The 25,999-nt window shown below is 42.5% G+C and overlaps 2 protein-coding genes across 2 annotated transcripts in view; both read left to right on the top strand.

Moving 5' to 3' along the window:
• Positions 1 to 95: 95 nt before the first annotated feature.
• LOC138967666 (XK-related protein 6-like) lies at positions 96 to 9,103 on the top strand. Its single transcript, XM_070340305.1, has 3 exons — positions 96 to 920; positions 2,867 to 3,075; positions 3,990 to 9,103. The coding sequence occupies exons 1-3, from the start codon at positions 214 to 216 to the stop codon at positions 4,880 to 4,882; spliced, it is 1,809 nt and encodes a 602-aa protein (XP_070196406.1). The 5' UTR covers positions 96 to 213; the 3' UTR covers positions 4,883 to 9,103.
• A 7,241-nt stretch (positions 9,104 to 16,344) lies between these two features.
• The window catches only part of LOC138967841 (PE-PGRS family protein PE_PGRS30-like), a 41,236-nt gene continuing 31,581 nt past the window's right edge, over positions 16,345 to 25,999 (top strand). Inside the window, exons 1-4 of the mRNA XM_070340499.1 lie at positions 16,345 to 16,498; positions 19,317 to 19,383; positions 22,630 to 22,851; positions 23,459 to 23,712. Of these exons, the coding sequence (XP_070196600.1) occupies positions 16,370 to 16,498; positions 19,317 to 19,383; positions 22,630 to 22,851; positions 23,459 to 23,712 (672 nt within the window). The 5' untranslated portion in view covers positions 16,345 to 16,369. The remainder of the gene's footprint in view (positions 16,499 to 19,316; positions 19,384 to 22,629; positions 22,852 to 23,458; positions 23,713 to 25,999) is intronic.

Here is a 25,999-nt window from a genome sequence, read left to right as displayed (position 1 = left end):
CTGAAAAATATGACTGGATGTACCTTCAGAAACGCATAAAAAGGGTCTTCACGTGTATTTTAAACTCTGCAAATGAATACTCCCGCTAACATAAACATGGCTGTCAAGTCGGCCTAAGTTTCCAGCCATCCAAACATTTGCATGCGATAATTGCTTGCATTTATTTATAATGGCTAATGTGTTGCGGTAGACGAGACTTTGTGTCAAGGAGAGATGGAGGGAAGCAAAGCGCTGTTTACGCGTCGTAGTTTGAGCCACCAGGAGCACTACTTGTCCTGTGTTGTTGGAGATGAGGGGGATGGTTCAGCCACAGTTGAACTGCAGTGCACCAGTGGCGACAGATATCGCTATAGTGATGACGGCAGCGTTTTCGGCGATGAAGGTCTAGCAGGAAGGAGCCAAGACGAATGTGATCATGGAGGAGGCGATCCCATCGCCGACAGTGCAAGGGGCGCGCAGTCGTCAAGGTCAACAGCAAGGTCTGGAGACAGCAGAAGAAGCCTTGCTGGGTCGGACCATGTTGACATGCCAGTCAAAATCAGCAAAGATGTTGCTATGGGGTTTAAACGCAGAAGATCAGAGAGCAGAGATTTCGTCTACACATTTAACTGGTTTGATGCTCTCATTGGAGTAGGGTCAATTTTAATCTACTTCGTGGATGTGGTGACAGATATCATGCTAGCAGTTGATTATTTCCTTGATTCAAAATGGTTTTACGGCGGTGTGACTGCAGGTCTGATTATTGGCCCTTCTCTTGTGACCTGCTGTTTTGGATTGCACTGGTATATCATAGATTACCGCATGGAAAAGAAAGTTATGAGAAAGAATCCTTCGGCCAATCAATACTTGTACGAAACCCGTTCAAAGGTTTGGTTCTGCCGTTTTTTCTTCACTGCTCTTCAGTTTGGACCGGTCGTCAGGTATGAAACTGCTGTTCTTATTACGACAGTAACAAATATTAATATATGCATGGGTGAAGCTAGCCCGTCAATAGACTGAAATCTGTCAATCTGAAAATAAGTCTGACGGAAATTCCGTCAATCCGCAATTTAAAAAAAAACTGAAAAAAAATGGAAAAAAAACGAAACTACTTGCGGAACGCGTTTTTGAACTGCTATAGTGAATCGGTTGCAGTTTGCCTGGAAACGGAAGCGCTTTTGCCCGTGCTCGCGGTAAACCTCGTAGGTGAGGTTTCTTCGCTTTCGGATTCGCTCTGCATCACGATATAAAAAAAAGCTCTCTCGCGTTTTGGCAGGCATTACAAAGTGGTGACACGATTTCTGCGACAAAGATGCCGGTTTCGACGGAAAACGCACGGACAGATCTTATTGATGCTGGTCTAGCCAACAAATGGCGATGGGACTGGTTGGAGTTCATGAAACTAAAACTGTGTGTGATAAGTTTGGTGCTTGAAACTCAAGTGCTTTTCCTTGAGAACTTTGCACTATAAGAGATGCTACTGCTTAGTGGCTACTTTGTGCAGTGCTACATCATGCTGTTTGCATGTGTGACATTCTGTTTCATCATTTATTTCAATGCCTGTCTGGCAATGTTTGCTTCTTATAATTAAATATTTCGAACTTTTATTTCAGTTGTTCAGTTGTTCACTTTCTATTTCATGTAGTATGGCTGTTGTCAATGTTAATTGTTATCAATTGTGTCGTTGTGTTGGAAGATGCAAGTGTGAAAGGATACAAAAGAAAAATGATTACTTATGTGAATTGTTTTGATTTTGTTTACCCTTTTTACCATATCATTAGAATCTGAAGGTATTTTTTTGACCTGCATGATAGTGTATTTTTTTGCCAGGAAAGGCCACAAAATTTCAATGAATAATGCAAAAATTCGTTTTCGGCCGGGGGTGCGTTGCCCCCTGGACCCCCTAACAGGGCCCTGCCCCGTACCCCGCCAGGGCCTGGGCGGCCCCTGAACCCCTGCCTCAAAAAATGTTCAGTCAATTTGATTTTCCTAGGTTTCACCCATGTATATGCATTTATTCCAGTTGTTACATTTTGCTGTGCAGATTGAAGTCATTTTTACCTAAGAGTCAAACTCAAAGATGGAGTGAAATTGTAAAAACATGTCAGTTTTGACTTGATTTTGCCCAGGTTTGATTGTATGTCCCCGGGCTGTACTGTACAGGGCTCCAAAAACTGTGCGTCCCTGTATTTCATTTTCACTAAAAGCTGAAAAAAGGACTTGAAATTCTTGAAGAGGTTCCTGTGACGCACTAAACTTGAAAAGACTGGGTCGTAGGACGCATTAAATTACCGTCTGAGACTGATGTAATGTAATTGTCTACTAGTTTCCACACAGAAAAGCCAAGAACTTACACTCTGCCGAATCTCAGCTAACCCATATTTACGAAGTAAACCAAACTAATATTTTGTGAAGGTCTCACAGAACTGCCAAAAGTCCTTCTGTTTTTTGTTTTACCCTCAAAACTTCCGTGGAGGGGGTCTCAGGACGCACTACATATCCGTTAGCATACATGTGTACCATCAGTATTGTTTTCGTTAGCATACATGTGTACCATCAGTATTGTTTTCAGAAAATGTTCTGCCAGATCTGTTCTGATGCAAATTTATTGAGTTAATCTAACCCGTATGATTACTATGTTTTTGAAAAGGGTTTGTGAGTTTCAAAAAGTCAGCATTACTTTGACACGAGCGCTTCAGGGGTTATGTGTGGGTGAGGAATGTGCCTTCTGAGAGCAAGACAATGAACCTCCTGATCTTCAGACCCTCTAAAGTTTCACTGGGGGGGTCCAAGGACCCCCTACAAATTAAAGTTTGGGGTCCAGGGACCCCCTAGGTTGAGCGTCTGTGGGGAGCCATGCCTGTATTTTGTTTGCGCTACATTGCAGGACTGTGGAGTACCTGCACTACGGCCGGAAGAGCTGTTCTTCTAGCCTGACTGACAAGGAGAGGCGCAGGTTCCACTGGTGGATGCTGTACGAAGACGTCGACAACTGTCTGCTGAGACTCTTCGAGAGCTTCCTGGAATCGGCGCCACAGTTAACATGGCAGCTCTACATCACCATAGTAACAAGTCCAGAGGACAACTTGATAGGAAGTGAGAGCAGATATATATATATATATGAGTTACTGTCTCATCTGAGGAGAGAGTGCATGTGGGATGAGTGTGACTTTTAAAAATCAAAAGGAGTTATAAATGGAAATGTTACATCATAGCTGGCACGACTGCTTTACCCAGATGCTTTGCAGGGTGACTATAGAAATCCCACCATTAAAATAATAAACCCTAACCCTACCATAATTCACCATTATTATTTTGACATTATTTTAAACTTGTTATATTAAAATCGTCCGCCAAATTTCATTTGCTTTTAAGAGTACGCTTATAAGCCTAGCTTGTTGTGCTCCATGTTCCTCATTTCATGTATGCGGCAATATTCCAATGAAATTTACTGAATAAACTTGTTTAAACCAAAATAACATTTCCTGAAAATCTGAAAATTAGCATTCCCAATCTCTACTCAGTTTAATAATAATAATAATAGTAATAATAATAACAATAAGAACATTTATATAGCGCTAAATCAAAAACTTTCGTTAAAAAGGCTTGCTCTAAGCGCTTGACATCTAAACTAAAACGTCATTCACACTCTTTACAATGATGTACAAGAACTTCATGTCACACTCTTTCATTCAGTATAGCAATTGAGTGAATGTCTGTATTATCTAATGAAGAGTAACATTTTCAAGCAAAATCTAGTGGGACAGTAAAATCCACTAGTCCAGAATATCTACTCTTCCCAACAAAAGGTCGGAAGTGTTTTATTAAGCAAAAATCAATGAAACAGAGATCAAATCAGGTTAATGTGGGTCAAGTCAGGTTAATGTGGGTCAAGTCAGCGTCTGTTCTAACCTTCTGCGTGCATGTCTTTACCAAATGCTTATAGCTTGTTGTCTGAATTCTACAAGCACAACGTTCCTGTTTATGATAACACTGTTGTTTTGTTGCAGACACAATACGTGCAGTAGCTCTGCTGTCGTCCTGGAGCAGTCTGGCGGTGTCGCTGGTGTCTTACCACCGCTCGCTGCGCAATTCTCGAGAAGACAAAAGCAAAATGAGCCTGAAGAGTGTGCCTTTCTACTTCCTGTGGCGAGCCTGTGAGACCGGCGGGCGTGTGCTGTGTATCGCCATGTTCGCCTCAGCCTTTGAAGTGTGGGTGTTTGGCATCCTGCTGTTTCACTGGGTGGTGGCGTCGTGCTGGCTCATCAACCAGCGCACCGCTTTCTACGCTCACCGCTGTCTGGAGAAGGTGTTCAACATTATCTGCGGCTACGTCATGCTCTTCTGCTTTCTGAACCTGCGTGAGGGTCACACCCGCTACCGCTTCCTCATCTTCTACATCATCTTCTACATCGAGAACTTCTTCATGCTTGCCTTTTGGTTCCGTTTCACCTCGGACTTGGGCAAGTGGTTCCACCTGTGGGGCTTCATCGTCGTGCTTATCTTCTTCATCATGCACATCGTCTTCCAGCTTCTCTACTACGCCTTCTTCCACCCCACCGACAACATCCAGAACTGCCTGTCGTGTGACAAGTACACCTTCTACGAGTCGGTCTGCTATGACGTGCGGCCAGAGCTGGATGACCTGAGCGGCAAGCCGGACGGTTACCACGCCACCAACATGAAATTGTCGAATTCGTTGCCTCGCCACGTCGGTGTGGTGGGGGCCTCAGGTGATGCCAGGCACCATGCGGACATTACTTTGACTGTGGAAGAAGGGAGCAGAGGGAAGCAAACGGTCTCAAGTGGGGAACACGGGGCCACGCATCAGGGCAGGATGTACGGGCAGCAGCCCAGTAGTAGTAGACGAAAGGGGAAAGGAAGCAACGGTTATGACATCTGAATTACACAGTATTCAAATTTCATAACTGTCGCCTCATTGCTCCTTGTAGGTAAAGACTAATGAGATGGAAAGACTAGAGAAAAGTAGAGGAGTACTGAGCATGAGAAGAAAGAACATTGGGCGTCACAGCTACAATTGAACTTGGGTTCAAAAAAAGACTAGAGAAAAGTAGAGGAGTACTGAGCATGAGAAGAAAGAACATTGGGAGTCACAGCTACAATTGAACTTGGGTTCAAAAAAAGAACCTCAAGAAAAAGAAAGAAGTGGAACTTATGACATGCAGTGGACATTTAATAATATTTATTGAGTCTAGACACTGCATTTGTTTTATTCTTTGCAGCATTATCGACACTGGGGTGAAATAGCGAAGAATCAGATTTATTGTCTGAATTGACAGCCTGTATTGCAGACTTTACACAGCCCTTTCCTTCCACCTTCCGTGGACTGCAAGCACCTGTCTTGGATGTGTTACATAGATGGGTATTCTTCATTGAACAAAATGAAACTGGGTGGGTGTTACAGAGATAGGGATCCTTCATTGAACAAAATGAAACTGGGTGTTTAGGGTGTGTTACAGAGATGGGGATCCTTCATTGAACAAAATGAAACTGGGTGGGTGTGTTACAGAGATGGGGATCCTTCATTGAACAAAATGAAACTGGGTGGGTGTGTTACAGAGATGGGGATCCTTCATTGAACTAAATTAAACTGGGTGGGTGTGTTACAGAGATGGGGATCCTTCATTGAAGTAAATGAAACTGGGTGTTTAGGGTGTGTTACAGAGATGGGGATCCTTCATTGAACAAAATGAAACAGGGTGGGTGCTACAAAGATTGGTATCCTTCCTTGAACAAAATGAAACTGGGTGTTGTGAGGATTATGTTTCATCTGTTTAATGAATGACAAGACTGAGTAGAGGTTCTGTGGCTGTACTGGTCATTTTATGTCTGAATGGTGTGGGGAGGGGGGGGAGGGTCGGTCATACGACTAAAAGCCCACTCGTGCCAACGAGTGTATGTGGGAGTTGCAGCCAATAACGAAAAAGAATGTCACGATACTTTTTGGTCACTGAATCACATCTACTCCACCATTTATTTTTTTTAGTCATAGAATACTCTTACAGGAAAAGTTACCTGCACTTGTTTTGATTTAGTTTTTATGTTTTTAGAAACTTAACCTCTTACTGTTCATTTTTGCAAGGCCCTGTTGCAAGTTGCATTTTTGGCTGTGTGTTTTGAAATTGTTCTTTTAAGTTAATTGTTGCGCGTTTTTAATTGCAAGTTTTTGATTTTACGTTTGTATTCTGATTGCAAGGCCCTGTTGCAAGTTGTTTTTTGGGCTGTGTGTTTTGAGAATGTTCTTTTAAGTAAGTTGTGCGTTTTTAATGACAAGTTTTTGATTTTACGTTTGTATTTTGATTGCAAGGCCCTGTTGCAAGTTGTTTTTTGGGCTGTGTGTTTTGAGATTGTTCTTTTAAGTTAGTTGTTGCTCGATTTCTGTACACCTTTCTTTCTTTTTCAATTTTGGGTTGCATGTTTGTCAGTTACTTTTGTTGACTAATTTTGTGTTATGAGGCACAATGTTTTATCATTTTGTGTTATGAGGCACAATGTTTTATCATTTTCCGCGTATGCCTGAACACCTTTTCAGTTTTAACTTACTTCCACAAAGATAAAACCAAGGAGAAACTGACTATTTACCTTTATTCTTGATTCATACTCACATGCAACCTGTTTTGTATTGTTGTAATGTAAGCTAATAGCTGTCAGTATGTGAGGCTGTGTTAGCTTGTGTTATTTTCTTTTGTATTTTGTTTGAAAGAATTTGCTTCAGGTGTTGCGATAACATTGCGTATGATTGAACATCCGTTCAACGAATCTGGAGTGACAATCAACACATGACCTCAAAGAGGTGTAAATAATAGGAAGGAATGCATGTAGTCAGAAATTTGTAGTGAACAAACAGTCAGAAACAGTAGTCAGTGTTTGAAGTAGTGAACACACTGCCAGGAGATGATAGTGCCTGTACATCTGAGAGATCTGAGTGAGTGAGAATGTTTTATACCACCCAATTAAAGCTAACAGGCAACGTCTGTGAGCTTAGGAAAGAGCTTATAAGTTGTATAGACCTTTTTGGTATCCCAGCAGCTCTCGCAAGATATCCGCGAGACACGCTGTTTGATATGCTTTCAACGCCGCGAGAACTTCGAACCTCTGCATTTGCAGCTCGCGCGAGATCGCTGTACCACATACTTAGCTATGCTGTGAAGTTTGCGAGAGCTTACAAGAGCTTGGAATACTGATAGGGTCTTTTGATACAAATATACAGCAAACCACAGTAAACCCCGTCCATAACTATTAACTACACATTTTGTTTAGTTAACTGTGCCCCAGAAGAAGAGAATACTGTTAACATCCAGCCCCAGAAGAAAAAATGCTCATAAAATTCAGTTCCAGAACAAGAGAATATTGATGATAAAGACAACAATTAGGGGATCCAGCCCACAAAGCAAGAAAGGACATACACTGATAAGACCCAGCCCCAGATCAAGAGAACGCTCGTTAGACAGAGCCCCAGATCAAGAGAACGCTCATTAGACAGAGCCCCAGATCAAGAGAACGCTCATTAGACAGAGCCCAAGAACAGGCACACGTACAGGTCAAGAGAACGCTCATTAGACAGAGCCCCAGATCAAGAGAACGCTCATTAGACAGAGCCCCAGATCAAGAGAACGCTCATTAGACAGAGCCCCAGATCAAGAGAACGCTCATTAGACAGAGCCCCAGATCAAGAGAACGCTCATTAGACAGAGCCCCAGATCAAGAGAACGCTCATTAGACAGAGCCCCAGATCAAGAGAACGCTCATTAGACAGAGCCCAAGAACAGGCACACGTACAGGGGCAGAATCCGTTAGTCGCCTCTTACGACACAGGCGGGGGGGCAAAATCAAGTCCCACAGTATAAGACTTCAGATAGAACTCCAGCCTTAGCCAAGAAAACCTGATTACAACCAGCCCAGCTGTACAGGATCCCTTGTACCAAAGCATAAAGTAGGAGGTCTGATTTTGTTTTTGTTTTTTTGTTAATCAATATTGTCTGTCTTTAATACTGTATTGTGCTGACAGGGTTGTTGAGATCATCTTGTTGCTGCTTGATGTCTTCTTGTTTCCAGTAGTGTTCAGGAACTTTAGCTGTTCCTGTTGTTGTGCTTTTGTACATGAAACTGACCAAACACAGATAAAGCCATATATCTTTTTAAACCAACTGTATTTGACTAAATTATCATGTACATGTATTTAAAGTCATTTATATCTATATGCATTGCAAGATGCATGTGCCAGTACATTTCATAACACCGCTTTATGTATTAATGCTACGGGTATTGACGGCATTCACATTCATTGCTTGTGTCAGACAGGGTATACAGACTGCAGTCTGTTGTGTGTCAGACAGGGTATACAGACTGCAGTCTGTTGTGTGTCAGACAGGGTATACAGACTGCAGTCTGTTGTGTGTCAGACAGGGTATACAGACTGCAGTCTGTTGTGTGTCAGACAGGGTATACAGACTGCAGTCTGTTGTGTGTCAGACAGGGTATACAGACTGCAGTCTGTTGTGTGTCAGACAGGGTATACAGACTGCAGTCTGTTGTGTGTCAGACAGGGTATACAGACTGCAGTCTGTTGTGTGTCAGACAGGGTATACAGACTGCAGTCTGTTGTGTGTCAGACAGGGTATACAGACTGCAGTCTGTTGTGTGTCAGACAGGGTATACAGACTGCAGTCTGTTGTGTGTCAGACAGGGTATACAGACTGCAGTCTGTTGTGTGTCAGACAGGGTATACAGACTGCAGTCTGTTGTGTGTCAGACAGGGTATACAGACTGCAGTCTGTTGTGTGTCAGACAGGGTATACAGACTGCAGTCTGTTGTGTGTCAGACAGGGTATACAGACTGCAGTCTGTTGTGTGTTGACAATGACAGTCAACCTGCTTATCAACGAATCCAGGATACTCTTGCACAAGCTCTGATTAGTACATGTTATTATTCCATGACAGATCTCATGATGTTAGTCTTGAACTAATGTGTAGTGAAGGTTTTTTCGTGTTATTTTGTAATACAGTAGCTTGTCTGATGAGGTGTGAATGAAATACAGTAGCTTGTCTGATGAGGTGTGAATGAAATACAGTAGCTTGTCTGATGAGGTGTGAATGTAATACAGTAGCTTGTCTGATGAGGTGTGAATGAAATACAGTAGCTTGTCTGATCAGGTGTGAATGAAATACAGTAGCTTGTCTGATGAGGTGTGAATGTAATACAGTAGCTTGTCTGATGAGGTGTGAATGAAATACAGTAGCTTGTCTGATCAGGTGTGAATGAAATACAGTAGCTTGTCTGATGAGGTGTGAATGAAATACAGTAGCTTGTCTGATGAGGTGTGAATGAAATACAGTAGCTTGTCTGATGAGGTGTGAATTAATACAGTAGCTTGTCTGATGAGGTGTGAATGTAATACAGTAGCTTGTCTGATGAGGTGTGAATGTAATACAGTAGCTTGTCTGATGAGGTGTGAATGTAATACAGTAGCTTGTCTGATGAGGTGTGAATGTAATACAGTAGCTTGTCTGATGAGGTGTGAATGAAATACAGTAGCTTGTCTGATGAGGTGTGAATGAAATACAGTAGCTTGTCTGATGAGGTGTGAATGAAATACAGTAGCTTGTCTGATGAGGTGTGAATGAAATACAGTAGCTTGTCTGATGAGGTGTGAATGAAATACAGTAGCTTGTCTGATGAGGTGTGAATGAAATACAGTAGCTTGTCTGATCAGGTGTGAATGTAATACAGTAGCTTGTCTGATGAGGTGTGAATGAAATACAGTAGCTTGTCTGATGAGGTGTGAATGAAATACAGTAGCTTGTCTGATCAGGTGTGAATGAAATACAGTAGCTTGTCTGATGAGGTGTGAATGAAATACAGTAGCTTGTCTGATGAGGTGTGAATGAAATACAGTAGCTTGTCTGATCAGGTGTGAATGAAATACAGTAGCTTGTCTGATCAGGTGTGAATGAAATACAGTAGCTTGTCTGATCAGGTGTGAATGAAATACAGTAGCTTGTCTGATCAGGTGTGAATGAAATACAGTAGCTTGTCTGATCAGGTGTGAATGAAATACAGTAGCTTGTCTGATCAGGTGTGAATGAAATACAGTAGCTTGTCTGATGAGGTGTGAATGAAATACAGTAGCTTGTCTGATGAGGTGTGAATGTAATACAGTAGCTTGTCTGATGAGGTGTGAATGTAATACAGTAATGTCTGATGAGGTGTGAATGTAATACAGTAGCTTGTCTGATGAGGTGTGAATGAAATACAGTAGCTTGTCTGATCAGGTGTGAATGAAATACAGTAGCTTGTCTGATGAGGTGTGAATGAAATACAGTAGCTTGTCTGATCAGGTGTGAATGAAATACAGTAGCTTGTCTGATGAGGTGTGAATGAAATACAGTAGCTTGTCTGATCAGGTGTGAATGTAATACAGTAGCTTGTCTGATGAGGTGTGAATGTAATACAGTAGCTTGTCTGATGAGGTGTGAATGTAATACAGTAGCTTGTCTGATGAGGTGTGAATGTAATACAGTAGCTTGTCTGATGAGGTGTGAATGAAATACAGTAGCTTGTCTGATGAGGTGTGAATGAAATACAGTAGCTTGTCTGATGAGGTGTGAATGAAATACAGTAGCTTGTCTGATCAGGTGTGAATGTAATACAGTAGCTTGTCTGATGAGGTGTGAATGTAATACAGTAGCTTGTCTGATGAGGTGTGAATGAAATACAGTAGCTTGTCTGATGAGGTGTGAATGTAATACAGTAGCTTGTCTGATGAGGTGTGAATGAAATACAGTAGCTTGTCTGATCAGGTGTGAATGAAATACAGTAGCTTGTCTGATGAGGTGTGAATGAAATACAGTAGCTTGTCTGATCAGGTGTGAATGAAATACAGTAGCTTGTCTGATCAGGTGTGAATGAAATACAGTAGCTTGTCTGATGAGGTGTGAATGAAATACAGTAGCTTGTCTGATGAGGTGTGAATGAAATACAGTAGCTTGTCTGATCAGGTGTGAATGTAATACAGTAGCTTGTCTGATGAGGTGTGAATGTAATACAGTAGCTTGTCTGATGAGGTGTGAATGTAATACAGTAGCTTGTCTGATGAAGCGCTTAATCGTCCCATTTATTCCGTTGCTGGCTGTGTAAAGGCGTATAAAGCTCATATCTCCTCTTTTACTACAGGTAGGAATCTAATTCCAAGCTACACACCAAATTTCAGCTCAATCGACCCATAAGTACCAGAGATACAAGTCTAAAGTGACAGACATGGCTGGGAACGCAGAAGAAGAATAACTTGAAGTGACAGATAGACAAAAGACAGAGTGAAACCCATATGCCCCGTATATACGATATGCGGGCTATCAAAAAACACCAACCTGTTGGAGATGTTTTGGGATTGTCTTAGTGGGCAGGCGGTGGTTATGGAGAGGTTGTCGTCAGGGCAGATTGGACTGTACGTTGTACTGTGTCTGAATGTTTTGTCAGTTAAGTGAATGATATACTCTGCAGACTCAGTCATGATAATGATACAAGGTGACCCCCCACAAAATGCAACCCACAAAGATTCTGATACATGTGACTTCAATACATTATTTTACCGAATTCCGTCATATCTGGTATACATGAACTTCAGCTTATGCATGGGTAGTCAACAAAGTGGCAAGATTTTAGGTCAAATAATCGACATTTTTGCAGGGGGTCACCCTGCACATGTAAGCGTAGGAGTACTGTTTGCAAGAAACTGTTAACAGCAGAATGTGAGAAGAGAAAAGTCGACTTCGCCCAAATATTTTGTGGCTTAATTAAGATAGCCTTACAATGCTATGTGTGCATGTTTGTCTACATTTCCCTTGAGTCTGTACAATAATCATGACTGTATTCCATTATGTGCATATGTTATGCAAAATGGTACTGTAAACATTTAACATGGTTAACAATTATTTATTTTAATATTGAATTATTTCCCCCCGCAGGTTAGGGGTAAGAATTTACCCGATGCTCCCCAGCATGTCGTAAGAGGTGACTAACGGATTCTGTTTCTCTTTTTACCCTTGTTAAGTGTTTCTTGTATAGAATATAGTCAATTTTTGTAAAGATTTTTAGTCAAGCAGTATGTAAGAAATGTTAAGTCCTTTGTACTGGAAACTTGCATTCTCCCAGTAAGGTAATATATATTGTACTACATTGCAAGCCCCATGAGCAAATTTTTGATTAGTGCTTTTGTGAACAAGAAACAATTGACAAGTGGCTCTATCCCCTCTCCCCCCTTTCCCCGTCGCGATATAACCTTCGTGGTTGAAAACGACGTTAAACACCAAATAAAGAAAGAAAGAATATTTAATGATTATTATATTATTTGTGCCCTTAATGTATGACATAGTTATGACCTACCCCCCGCGTGTTAGGGAGAAGAATTTACCCGATGCTCCCCAGCATGTCGTAAGAGGCGACTAACGGATTCTGTTTCTCTTTTTACCCTTGTTAAGTGTTTCTTGTATAGAATATATATTATAGTCAATTTTTGTAAAGATTTTAGTCAAGCAGTATGTAAGAAATGTTAAGTCCTTTGTACTGGAAACTTGCATTCTCCCAGTAAGGTAATATATTGTACTACGATGCAAGCCCCTGGAGCAAATTTTTGATTAGTGCTTTTGTGAACAAGAAACAATTGACAAGTGGCTCTATCCCATCTCCCCCCTTTCCCCGTCGCGATATAACCTTCGTGGTTGAAAACGACGTTAAACACCAAATAAAGAAAGAAAGAAAGAAAGTAAAGTTATGACCTTGCTTGCGATCATAATATCAGTTCAAAACGCATGTGCCTTAATTCTGCTTCTTTGTTTTAAAGATGCTGGTCTGCTCAGAGCACTGTTGAAGCAATGATCTGTTATTTTGTAGCAGATAAGGATATAAACAGTCAAAACATTTACACAACAGTCCCACAGATGACAACACTTACCTTTAGTATTGCCAGCCAACAAAATCTTTTGCAGTTTGTCAGTTCGCATGTTTGCAATTTTCTTACATAACCAAACACAATGTTTTGACTTGAACTATCCAAGATTGAAAGATTTTTCTCTTATCGCGACTAATAGAGTGCCATGTAGGATTTTCACATTATTTTTACATTTTCGGGGACTGATCGAGTCTCACGCTATCCGGCCTGGACAATGATAAGAATTAATTTGCAAGAAGGTCAATGTAAAGATGCATGGGGTATGACTGAAAGTCCAAGGGGCTCCGTGCACCTAAAAGTGAGAAGTCCAGTCACTTTAAGTAAGCCTCTCAGCTGGACAATGTAAACATCAAGAGCTATGTTGCTTCTGACAGTGAGGCTAGTCATGCTTCAGCCTAATTTCCGTACTGTGTGTGGCAAGAAGGATAGCATTACTTTCTGTGCTTTTAGATATGATTAAAAATCAGTGGTCTTTCTTTGCAGGAGTTTGAAATTAGTCATTAGATGGTTTTAACATACATCGCAAACTATAAGTTAGGGTGAGCAGAAATCATTTTATTGATCACATAGCATGTTTTGGGATTCAAAAACCTTTGAATATGAACAAGGAGTAAAATTTAAGCTGGATTGTATTAATTATGTTGCTTTTCTACTGACCTTTATAAAAAAAAAATGCATGAAAATTGTCTGGCGTGCGTGTGTGTGTGTGTGTGTGTATGTGTGTGAGTGTGTGTGTGTGTGTGTGTGTGTGTGTGTGTGTGTGTGTGTGTACTTATTTCCACATTACATCAACAAGTTGACAAGGCCTGCATTTGTATCACATGCAGAAACGAGCGCAGTGGCCTAGTGGCAGGATCCCCGATGGCTCATAGGATATCTACTGTTTATCGCCGTTTGTGTCACGTTTCAATAGATCACAAAAGGTGATTATGAACGGTTAGTTACTGCTAACTAACTAACCACACCACGATCCACTCTCGCAGTCATACAAATAGAATCAACAAAAGTATAAGTTTCAGACGCCTGTTTATATAATATCTCACCACCTCCCTCGAGACATCACTCCAAAAGATGGTTTTTTACGTTCAAAACGTAAAAATAGGTCACTGACAAAAATGCCAGTTAAAGTTTAGAAAATGATAATAACACGCTGATCCCGTGTATAGATAGGAAATGTAACTGGTCTGCCTAAAAGCGCGAGTTATGCAGGTGTCACACACCCCACGTTGTCACCACTCAAATGAAATCATAAATACACAAGGTGACTTGGTGGTTAAAGGCGCAATGACATGGTGCACTTAGCTTTTAGTTACAGTGTGGGCGACCCGTAAATAGTCCTTCCCCACTACTGCTTCGTTGATTGTAGTGCCAGTCGGCGTTGAACGAAGCAGGGAACCGTGGGGAAATCAGGCGCCTCACTCAGCTGCTGAAGACAACGGGTGTCGTGTAGGTGACGTCACTGCCTGCCGGAAGACCCCTGCAGACGGTGACGGCCTCACCGGTTATCCCAGCAGCTGCAACAGCATACAGCACCGCGACACCAGGTTACAGCATACAGCTCCAATAGGTAGGTACCGATGAGTAGGAAAAAAGCTGCAACAAAAAGCATCGGTGCACTAAACATGCCACGCAACCCTTCACCCTCCACCTTCAAACATGTCACGCAACCCTTCACCCTCCACCTTCAAACATGTCACCTTTACATATTTACTTGAGCACGTGGCCTGCACAAACGAACTTTTAAAACAACAAATCAGCTATTTTCCTTCCTTCTCTTCCTTTCTGCAAAAACCATATACACATTATTATTTTAGCGTCACAAAGAGCAAATTATGCGCTAACCTGGAAAGAACAACAGAGAGTATTTCATTCCACAAACATAGACTCGTCAACACCGTTAAATAACGATTTATTACCTCAACAGCCTATGTAGGTAGCTCTCCTTTAAGCGAATCCGCTTCCTTTGATATAGCTTCCGCCCGTCGACGAATTTCTTGCCATACCCCTCTTGCGCTGAATTACTTTATGCGTTGGAAAATTCCCCCGCTCAGCCAAGAGTCACACCTGACAACCTTGTCGTCAAATAACATGTAGACGGCGAAAAGTGGTCCCTTCTTGACGTTCCCAAAAGCCCTACTGTACATGCAGAACGGCACGTTGTCATGAAATGATGTCAACTATCACCAACGTGTTGTAAACCAACAAACTTCTGGAAACAAGAAACCTGCCCTTCTCTCTGGCCGCCAATGTTGAAGTGCCTCGTTTCATGGAGTCTCTCTCAAACGGCAACTTAAAAATATCACGTGACTCCGCGTGTCACGTATCCAGTTCAGTTACCGTCAGTTTTGCCCCTGACAGCAGAAATCACCCACGTGGAACCCCTGCAAAACGAAATCCCCGTGCTGCGCTATGCTCTGTCAGCGGTTTCAAGTCATACCGTCACCCGGCCGACTCAAGGCACAGGCACTTTCCATCACAATTGGAGATAGGCACCCGACAGAGTGTTCCTTTCTACGTCCATGTCACTAAATCGTGACAGTTTGTAACGACTCCTTTCAGGTTTGGTTTTCCAAAAGTACACTATGACACAATGTCAGGGGCAAAGAACATACCCTGAAATTCCCGTCTCAGTCGGTGCAGCCGTTTCGGAGGCCGGCCTTTACGGCTTTAGTCATCAACAGACACACGCAGAAACGAGCTTTATAAGTTAGATGCACACTATAACAGTTATTTCAGGAGTCTTCGGGAGGACCAGTTAGATATAGCACTGACTCAGATTATGAACAAGAATCTTGTAAGAGCATCCAGAACACAGAAGGGTGCGTGTATCGCCGTGCTTCGACAACAGCCAATGCAGGGGCGGATCAGTTGCTTTGTAAGGGGGGGGCACTTTGAATCGAAAGTGAATGTGATGGGCGCGAAGAGCGCCCGAATTTGCTAGGGGGGTCCGGGGGCATGCTCCCCCGGAAATTGTTTTTGCCCAAAGAAGCAAAATGGTGCCATCTGGTGCCATTTGAACTTAGAAATGGTCATAGAATCAGCATAGAAAAATCTTTTTTTTTCTTCTTTTTGTTCTTCTTTTTTTGGGGGGGGGGGGTGGCACGTGCCCCCTGTGCCCCCCCCCCCCCCCCCCCCCCCCCCCCCCCCCCCTCGTCCGCCCCTGCAATGGTTAATTTAGTTTACTTGTGGATGATTCACTTGTGGGTTTACCGCAGCACATAGAGTTTGCGTGTATGTGTGTGTGTGTCCGTTTGAATTTGTCGCATTCTATTGATCTCACACACACACACACACGCTCACACACAGACACACAGAGTTTCTATCGTTCATTCCCACACAACGCCTTTCTTTTGGTAGTTTTGTGTAATAGGATGTTGTTTTGTCCTGCGCATGCGCTCTCTCGGGGCAAGCTAACGACGAAAATGGCGACCAAAGAGGAAACGCCGAGCTCGGCAGTGTCAGACTGCTATGAGCTGAGAAATAAGTCAAGAGATGAATTCAACAAAATTCGGAGGATATTATTGCGGAATATTCCGCCCAGCACAGAAGGAGTAAGTTACGAGCAATACGCAATTAGATACGTCATATTAATCAGAGTTAAAAATTGGGACAGACCAAAGCCTGCAATGTGACCGGTAAAAGCCTTGTAAAATGTAACGTGTCACATTTAGTACAAAGGTGCTACCTAAATTCTGCTTTCTGCATCCGGGTTTGCTTTTATCAGATAGGTTTTAATGCCTGTCTTTAGATAAAGTGCTTCTGGCATACGCCTCTGCGATTGATTCATGATTGCGGTATCCCGTATCCGAATGAAACATTTCAGGTATGGCCGCAATGGCGTCTTGGATTCATAGACGCCCAGAGATAGATAGCAGTTCCAAGTCGTCCTGCAGTAATCGATTTTGAGATAATTTCAGTAATTGAAGCTGATTTTTGATATAATAGACCGTCTAATACAGTAGACTTGGTGGTGTTTTTTTCTTTCCAAACTGGTAAAAGTACTAAAACTAAAAGAATGTCTTTGAGGAAAAAATCCCAGGAAAGTAAGAAAAAACTTCCATGAAGATAAACAGAGTGGCTCCGAACCGACGAGTGAGTTATGGAGCTCTCAGTGCTGCTTCACATCGAATAAATTTGTTTAACTACTCGGGTCTCTGCTTTGACACTGACAGAGGTTACAGTTACGCCTGCGAACGGCATCTCTCCAGACCTGCCTACCCTTACAATTTGGGCGTAATTTACTACGATTTTTATTCCAAACTACGCTTTCCGCGATGGAAATACGATTTTTAAGAAACCGAAAGTACGATTTTTTTGCATTTCGTCCCGATATAAATCCGATCCGTATTTTTGCTCTCGTCGAGCTTTGTCGGATGAGACATTGGAGAGTCTGCTCCTCCTGAAATCAAGATCAGGAACCTTCGGCACCAGGCAGTACAGCCAAGCAGAACTTGGCAGATTTAAGTCATGCTATTACAAGTCTTTGAAAAAGCCCTCTACCTCCAAATAAACTCTATAGCCTACTCATTCAGCAAACTCTTGATTAGGCCAACAAAAAAAATTTGTCTGTTTCTGGTCACCCGACCGACCCTAAATTTCGGCGCCGACCCTAAACTTTTTTTTCCAAACTCAAAAATTTTTAATTTTGTTTTGGTGGTAAAGGACAGGGTGAGAAAATGAACAACAAAAACGTGTGAAAACGAAAGTCCGCTGACGATTTGTAAATGTGTTGAGTGTCTTGTCTCTATGTATAGTGAATCCAGTCTCTTTGCGCGATTTTTAAAGTTAGTTTTATTGGTCTACATTTGGGGTAAAAAAATTTAAAAAATTAAAAAAATCCCTACCTACCGACCCTATTTTTTTTAGCCATGTTACCAGAAACAGACAATTTTTTTTTTTTTGGCCTTAGACTAATGGTGGAGCGCTGGTTATGTGCGAGGCTGATTTCTTGAGATCTGGATCTGGATCTTTTACGTTGCAGGAACCACTGTTGGTCATCTTCGTGTGACCACATGACATATTTTGCTTTCGTCATCCTAGATCTTTTCAATCAGTGTAGTTTCCCAGTGCTGTGTTCTAGGGTCGTTTTGATTGACTTCACAATTTGAGAAAATCAATGACATTTTATTTTTGCGAAGCAACTGAATATGAACAGAAACTGAGAAAGTGCGCAGAAGAATGTTTGTGTCCTGCAAGACTTTATGAACAACTATTTCTCCGTTGGGAGAAAAATGAGGATGTCTACAGGCAAGGTAGTGTCATATTCTTTATTTGGGTTCTCCTTTCATTGTTTAGTCACACCCACCGATGGCCGTTACTTTTGACAACGAAAAACTACTCTTTCTACCACCAGATTACTCTTTTTTGGCTGGGCTCATTACTCCTTGTAATTTTGGGGGTAGGCAGGTCTGTCTCTCGCTTCGGTCAGTCGCTCTTGATTGTGAGTTGCTGAGGTACAAGTCTCTCTGTGTCTAAAAATCAGCTCCACCAGGCCTGAAGGTGGCGAGTATTTTACTCGCTATGGCGATTAGAAACATGTAACTGGCGAGTAGAAATGTTCATCTACATGCCAAATGCGAGTAAAGTTGCTAAAACAAATTGTTGGTTTGGCTAGTAAAGTTTGCTCTCTGGCTAGTAAATTTTCCGAATCACTAGCCAAAGGGGAGTACACCATTTGTTGGACTTTCAGGGCTGTCCATAAATCTCAACAACAACAACAAAAAGACCACAGTTTGAATTTAACGTTTAAAATAAAAATCTTTCTAAATCAAAATGACTCATCGTGTGGGGGGAGGTAGTGCGGAGCCTGGAGGCTCTGTTCTCCAGCCACGGCCAAAGATAAAACTACAAAAGGCATTTTCCTAGTACATTTATCACCATTGGAAACAGTGCTGAGTGCATTTCGGGGTTGAAAAGAGATCAAAGTTTTTCTTTTGACTATCGTGAGAGCGCTTAGATTAATTAACCTGCTTTTATTTGTTGTATAATTTGTAAAATTGAAATTGATTCTATGCCATTAGGCCAACAACAAAAATAGTCTGTTTACGGTATCCCGACCGACCCTATTTTTTCGCGCGACCCTAGACTTTTTTTAGGGCATTTGGGGGAAAAGAAAAAAAAAGTTTACCAAAAAAAAGTCTGTTTTTTGGCAAAATAACTTAAAAAATATGGTTTTTTTTGGAAAACAAATATAAATTTTTTTTTTTTAAATCCTGACCTACCGACGCTATTTTTGTTTGCCTATGTTACCGTAAACAGACTTTTTTTGTTGTTTGCCTTATGCTAAAATTCAACAAGAACACTTTATTTTTGTCTTTACAATTACAGAGATACACGGAGTATTTTAATTTTTGTCATTTTGTGTTGCAGGAAATCCAAGAGTTTCTGGGTTCATTCAAAGCAAAGAAAATTGAGATTAGTGAAAGTCTGGACTCGGGTAAGAGTACTAAGACAGTGTGTGTAGTGAATATGATTATAATGTATAATCATGTGTGTGTGTCTGTGTATTGCTGCATGCTTCAAAAGACACTGCTTGTACTTTGTAGAGAACCAGAGTTGAAGTGTTTGGTTAACATCACCACATGTTATTTCTCAGACTGAGTCAGAGCCAACTTTGTGCAGACTCTCTTCAGTGTCAAAACATCCCCGCGTGTACACATACGCACGATTAGGCCAAGGCCTAAAAAAAAAATAGGTGTGGTTACGGTAACCCGACCTACCCTATTTTTAGGGGCCGATCCTATAACTTTTTATTACATTTGTCAACAAAAAAACGAGTGCAAAAAACCCAATGAAAGCGAAAGCGCCCGTGTCGCACACTTATTTCCCTGTCAAGTACCGTACTTTCCGGGTCATAAGGCGGGACTTTTTTCCTCGAGTTCGACCCCTGCCTGAGTTCGACCCCTGCCTAATCCGTGTATGAAATACGAAAAAAATCAAAGAGACCGCTTGAGTACCAGTCAAACAACTTGTGATAATGCATGTTTCAGCTACTAGGTACTGCCCTGCCTTTGATCTGGCCGCACACACAGATTTCCACTCTGTTAAACTCGGTCACTGACCGGTCACTGACCCCGATGCAGGAAGTGTTTCCTCTCTCAGATATGACAGGGGAACCACCTCTCATGGCAAAAACTGGGTCATTGACCCCTGGGAAGGTCGTGTCTTTTAACAAGGCCACCCAGCTATCACAATGCCTTTGGTCACTGACCCCGATGCAGGAAGTGTTTCCTCTCTCAGATATGACAGGGGAACCACCTCTCATGGCAAAAACTGGGTCATTTTGGTGCGCCCTATTGGCCCCCTGCGTCCAATGGGTGACTGGATTACAATTTTTTTTTTTAAAAGAAGGGGGTGCGTCTTAGATAACAAAGCGCCTTGTCACCCGGAAAGTACGGTAGGTTTAATTTGTACACATTAGAAAAAAAAGTTTAAAAAAAAAAAAGTGATTGCCTACCTACCTACCCTATTTTTTTTGGCTATGTTACCGTAACCACACCTTTTTTTTTTTTTGGCCTAATAGCAATTGTCATCATTTTCACGAGTTTTCATTCACAAGCACCTGGGAAATAAATCTCATGTTCCCCAGGCAATAAATCCCCGGTTACCATAGTTGCAGGAAGCAGGTTATACATGAATAATCAAAAGCAAACCCAATAGAAACGCTCGGGGATTCTTCGGCTCTTTTCATTGGTGTTTCCCCAGACCTAAACAGACGACACGACACTGCTTTGCAAAGTTCCAAAACCAAACTGGCAAAAGTAAACAAAAAACAAAACTACTTCATGAAAGGTCATACATTCATCAAAAACAAATGAAACCTAGCGATATGTTTTGTCTTCTTACAGAGTCATGGAGTGCGTGTATCTGTGTTTCGATACACAGACGTTCGGAGAAACACGAATGTCAAGTTCAAGTAAAACGACCCCTGACACACACATTTTGACCCGTGCACCAGACGTTGTATCGATAAACAAAGCACAAATAAAAAACAATAATAAAAGCAAAGAAAATAGCAACAAGATATGCAAACATCTAACAAAGCCGAGTAAGCAGAATGACAGGTCTAATGAAAAACAAAGAGGTACTGAGTCGGAAACAAGATCGCGATTCTTTCCTTCGCTGCACGGCGCAAATCTTCTGTGACCTTTGACCAAACGTAGCTTCCACATTCGATCACTCTGCTTAATATTTACAACAGAAAGCCGAGGGGGTGGAATACCGAGATGAACCTACAGAACGGTGCATCCTCAAACCTGACATATTCATCCCAACATTTAATGAACTCAAAAACACAGAAAGTTGCTTTCACACGCCAGCTTTGATTGCCAGTGGTTATCAAACTGGGACTCGTGTGGTTATCAGCACGGAACCCGTGTTTCAAAGCATGGCTCCCTGGGTTGATTGTGCACTTGTTTTCAGACCTGTTTACCAGTACGATTTGGGCGTATTTTGTACGCCAAATTATTATCGATACGCGACACACGCACAAAATACGCCTAAGAAAAAGTCTAGAATATGTTTTCCGGTGTTGGTGTGCTGATTACGGAATGGTACAACTGATACCGGTTTCGGTCGAAGCCGGGAGATAACGATGACAGCGAGTCTTCAGCTGTGGAAACCTTGTTCAGTTGTTGGCACGTCTGGACATTCGTGGCAAAATGAAGCGGAAAAATGTGCCCGTTTCGGATGACTGTAGTGTACCAAGTCTAAACAGCAGAAGCAGCAGATTTTCTTGGAGAAATATAAGAAAGAGCCAGGAATTCTGGAGTCTACTATGGGGGGAAAAGTCAAGCACACTGCAAGTATTGTAAATCAGATTTCTCCGTTGCCCATGCTGGGAAATATGACATCGAACGACACTGCAGTTCCAATACTCACCTGGACAAGGTTGCTGCAAAGAAATCCGCTGAAAGCTGCCAAGGAATTATGAAGTTCATTCGCAAAGCAAATCCTGCCAGAAGAAAAGGCTGTAGTCCGCGCTGAAGCAATGTCAACCTCAGAAGTTATTTCACGAACTTCATCTTTTCATTATCAATCTGTTTGGAAGACACTGGTTATAATGCTATAAACTGACAGGTAAATAAAATTGTTTTATCTCTGTTGTATTGGAAGGAGTTAAATTCTGAAGGTGTTCACAAGACATGCTATTCTTACACAAACACGTTTGCACCCACGCGTACATTTTCCCTAGCCCATATGGCTTTGCTTGCAAAGTACACCAACTTTTTGAAAAATACACTCAACTTTTTGGGAAAGTACTCTTGCCTCGGGTTTAGGGTAAACAGGTCTGTATTTTCTCACCACCAAAATGATGACAAAAACGATGAGCATATCGACTTTTGTTTAAATATTTATTGACTTCGGCCTTGGTCAATAAATATGAAACTAAAAACGATATGCTCCCCCTCGGACCGACAAAAAAGCTGGTCTGTCAACAACCCATCAAACTTCTTATAATGTCACAGGACTTTGAAAACACAAATACACACAGCGTATTACTAATACCTGTCCCAACATATTCCAACTGGTCTGAGAAGACAATTCATATAGTCATCCAGTCGGAATCCGTGTCCATTTGATATAAACAATAACAACACTTTATTGTCCATTAAAATATAAGATCTAACTTAAAAGTTGAATATTTTCTTTGATGATGATGATGTATTGTGTGTTGTTATAGCTGTGGTGACCCTGGAGGATGGCAGTCAACTGGAGGACGTAGTGACCAAGCTGGACAACACCAAACTGAAAGACAACGATGTGGCCGTGTCCTTCTGTGCCAGCGACAAACTGCTGTGCGTTGCCCACCTCCCTCCGCGGTACTCTGACGACGAATTCCGCAAGCTGATTGCTCAGCACGGCCAGATCGAGTTCTGCTTCATCATGCGATCAGAGAAGACAGGTAAGCACTGTGCAATCATGATAATTGCTGGTACTTACACTGCTAACAAAGGATTTGTCAGGCATTGCATTCGTATTCGTAGTAGTGATGGTAGTTAGGTATTGTGACAAAGTGATGGAGTTTGAAGAGCAGGACATGAAGTGTGTTTACATGTAAGAATGTGTTTGTTAATGTAATGTGTGTTTACATGTAAAGATGTGTGTGTCCATGTAATGATGTGTGTGTTCATGTAATAGTGTGTGTCCATGTAATGATGTGTGTGTCCATATAATGATGTGTGTGAATGCTGCAGGCCACAGCAAGTCGTACGGCTTCCTGGATTTTGAAGAGCAGGGCATAGAGAAGCTGTGTGTGTCCGTGTAATGATGTATGTGAATGCTGCAGGCCACAGCAAGTCGTACGGCTTCCTGGAGTTTGAAGAGCAGGACATGGAGAGGCTGTGTGTGTCCATATAATGATGTGTGTGTGAACGCTGCAGGCCACAGCAAGTCGTACGGCTTCCTGGAGTTTGAAGAGCAGGACATGGAGAAGCTGTGTGTGTTAACATTTAAAAATGTCTTTGTCCATGTAATGATGTGCGTCCATGTAATGTGTGTGAATGCTGCAGGCCACAGCAAATCGTACGGCTTCCTGGAGTTTGAAGAGCAGGACATGGAGAAGCTTCGCAAGGTGCGTGACAGCATTGACTGGAAGGAGGTGGGCAGTCACATGCTGCACGCTGACTTTGTGGAGCCTGCGTACCAGGCGTGGGAACGCCTCCAGTCACGCTGTCTGACCGTCACAGGGCTCCCCAAGGACTTCACTGAGATCGCTAAGCTGCGTGAAGCTTTCAGCGTGGTCACCAGTCCTGTGTACTGCCAGGTGAGGCTCAACACTTGTTGGATTTATTATCGGCACAATGGCCTAGTGGATAAGATGCCGGCCTCCCATGCGGAAGGTTGTGTGTTCGAATCCCGGTTGCGTCTGGTAGGTTATGGGTGGAGTTTTTTCTGACTTCCTAGGTCTATTTATGTGCAGACTTGCTAGTTCCTTATTCCTCTTCATGTCTAGACGCAATCACAAGACCAAGTGCGCATGGACAAGATCCGGAGTCTGGTAGCTTAGTTGATAGAGCATTGGACTTGTCATTCTTGGGTCATGGGTTCCAATCTGGGCTGGGACAAACACTGGTCAACATTGTGTGTAGACTCAGAGAGGGTTTCCATATTTTGAGATTTACTTGTGCGTTCTCGACCATGGAGGATCAGTTCCTGAACTGCTTGGTTCGTATTTGTTGTGATCTCACTGTTGAGGTGCGTTAACTTGATAACTGCCCCTTTTCTTCCGTTCACTTTGTGTTCGTTTAGAAAACAAAGTTAAGTAGCACTGACATTAACCCATATATGCCCACAATTTTTTTTCAAACAAAAATTGCTTGTTTGCATGGTATTTGGTCTATAATTGACCTATTTCATACTCATTTGGAGTACAACTTTGAAATTAGTGATTTAGAAGACAAAACGTTACCGTCCCATATATGGGACAGTGGGCACGAGAGGGTAGGGGTTTTCTTACTTTCTCACATTACATAGAAAAGCAAAAATTACAGATGATCTGAACTTTTATTGAAATAAAATCATTCAAGATAACATAAACAAGTCACACAACTGAATTTTGAGCAATTGTTGCCTTTGATAAATGGGAAATAAACTGTTCATTCTAACATTTTGTACAGAATGAAACAAACTGTGAACACAATTCGACATTTCGTTTCTGACTCTGGAAACAGTCGGTGGCTTTTGTCATTTTGACTTCAATTCAACTGAAGAATAGAGTGTTGCAGTCGTGGTTCACATACGTTGAAGAACATCATTTAGTGTGATATTGCCGGAAGCATCGGTCATGAACCCCGACCTTGCATTTTGAGCAACGATGCTTGGTCTTCTTGCCGCAAGCTCCGCATCTCAGTTGTGTTGGCCATAATTCCACCAGATGGTCCAGTCGGTCAAACCTGATCTCTTCCAAGACCCGCTTGTCCACAGAAACGTGGCCTCTTGGACGGCCAGGTGCTGCATGGTGTGAAGCGCGGCCAAGGTAGACCCTGACAACTCGCCTGCGGATGGCGAGAAGATCCAGCGGGTTGTTCTTTGCAGCCTCAGTTGCTCGGTACAGATGCCACACCTGTTGGATACAGACGTCTAGGCAGTAGGCAAAGATGGCCCACCACCACTTCTTCGAGCGTATGGCAACCCTGTACTTGCCAACGTTCTGATCGGTGCGATCAACACCTACCATGGTTTGGTTGTAGTGGCGAATCAGGAAGGGCTGTGGGAGTTAAACTTCCCTGGACTCTGACCTTGACCACCTCTTTGCCACCTGAAGTGGATGTACCCCAACCTTGTTTGAGACGACGTTCACGATATTGTTGTCGTTCCATCGCACGACAATGAGACCTGACTTTGTGTCTGTGGCATAGTCGAAGGTTCCTCTTGGCGTCTTCTGCATGTCTTTCACATCTCTCAGTGGGCAGTCTTCGAGACGATTTGCTCGGATTGTGCCTGTGCACGCGATGTTCTTTTCCGACAGCCGATCCACCAGTTTCAAACTCGTGAAAAGATTGTCAAACGTCAGGTGGAACGAGCATCCCTCCACTTCCTGCAGCTCGGCTATGAGATAAGAACCACCTCCCCTCCCATGCCAACGCCCGGGTACGCTGTCGGTTGTCCTGTGGCTCCTTGGTAGGGCTCGCACTGAACGATGTATCCCAGAGGAGTGGTCAGAACCCACATTTTGAACCCAAACCTGATTGGTTTACCACGAATGAATTGTTTAGCGCCATGCCTGCCGTAATACGGCACCATCGACTCGTCGATGCTGAGATTCTGCGTCTGAGTGGCCTTTACACAAGCTTAAGTCCAATCTTACTCTTTCTTCATCTGAAGACCTGTCATTCTCGGGTTCATAAAGTGGCTAGCGTTGACCATTCCTGACAACTGTGGCAGAAGCAGGCGCCCGCAGCTGACGGCCATTGAGGTTGGAAACTGTCCCTTCCCCGTCTTCTTCTCCGCTGTCTTCATCAGTGTCCTCAGTCACAGGAGGTGGCTCAATGAAGACAGAGGCTTCCTGGACACTGCTGTCATCTTCCAGCATTGATAAAACTTCGTTGACA

Source organism: Littorina saxatilis, linkage group LG5 (genome assembly GCF_037325665.1).
Source record: "Littorina saxatilis isolate snail1 linkage group LG5, US_GU_Lsax_2.0, whole genome shotgun sequence".
NCBI classification, from domain to species: Eukaryota; Metazoa; Mollusca; class Gastropoda; order Littorinimorpha; family Littorinidae; genus Littorina; species Littorina saxatilis.
The sequence above is the reverse complement of the archived record's forward strand: the minus strand, read 5'-3'. Positions and strand labels throughout refer to the sequence as shown.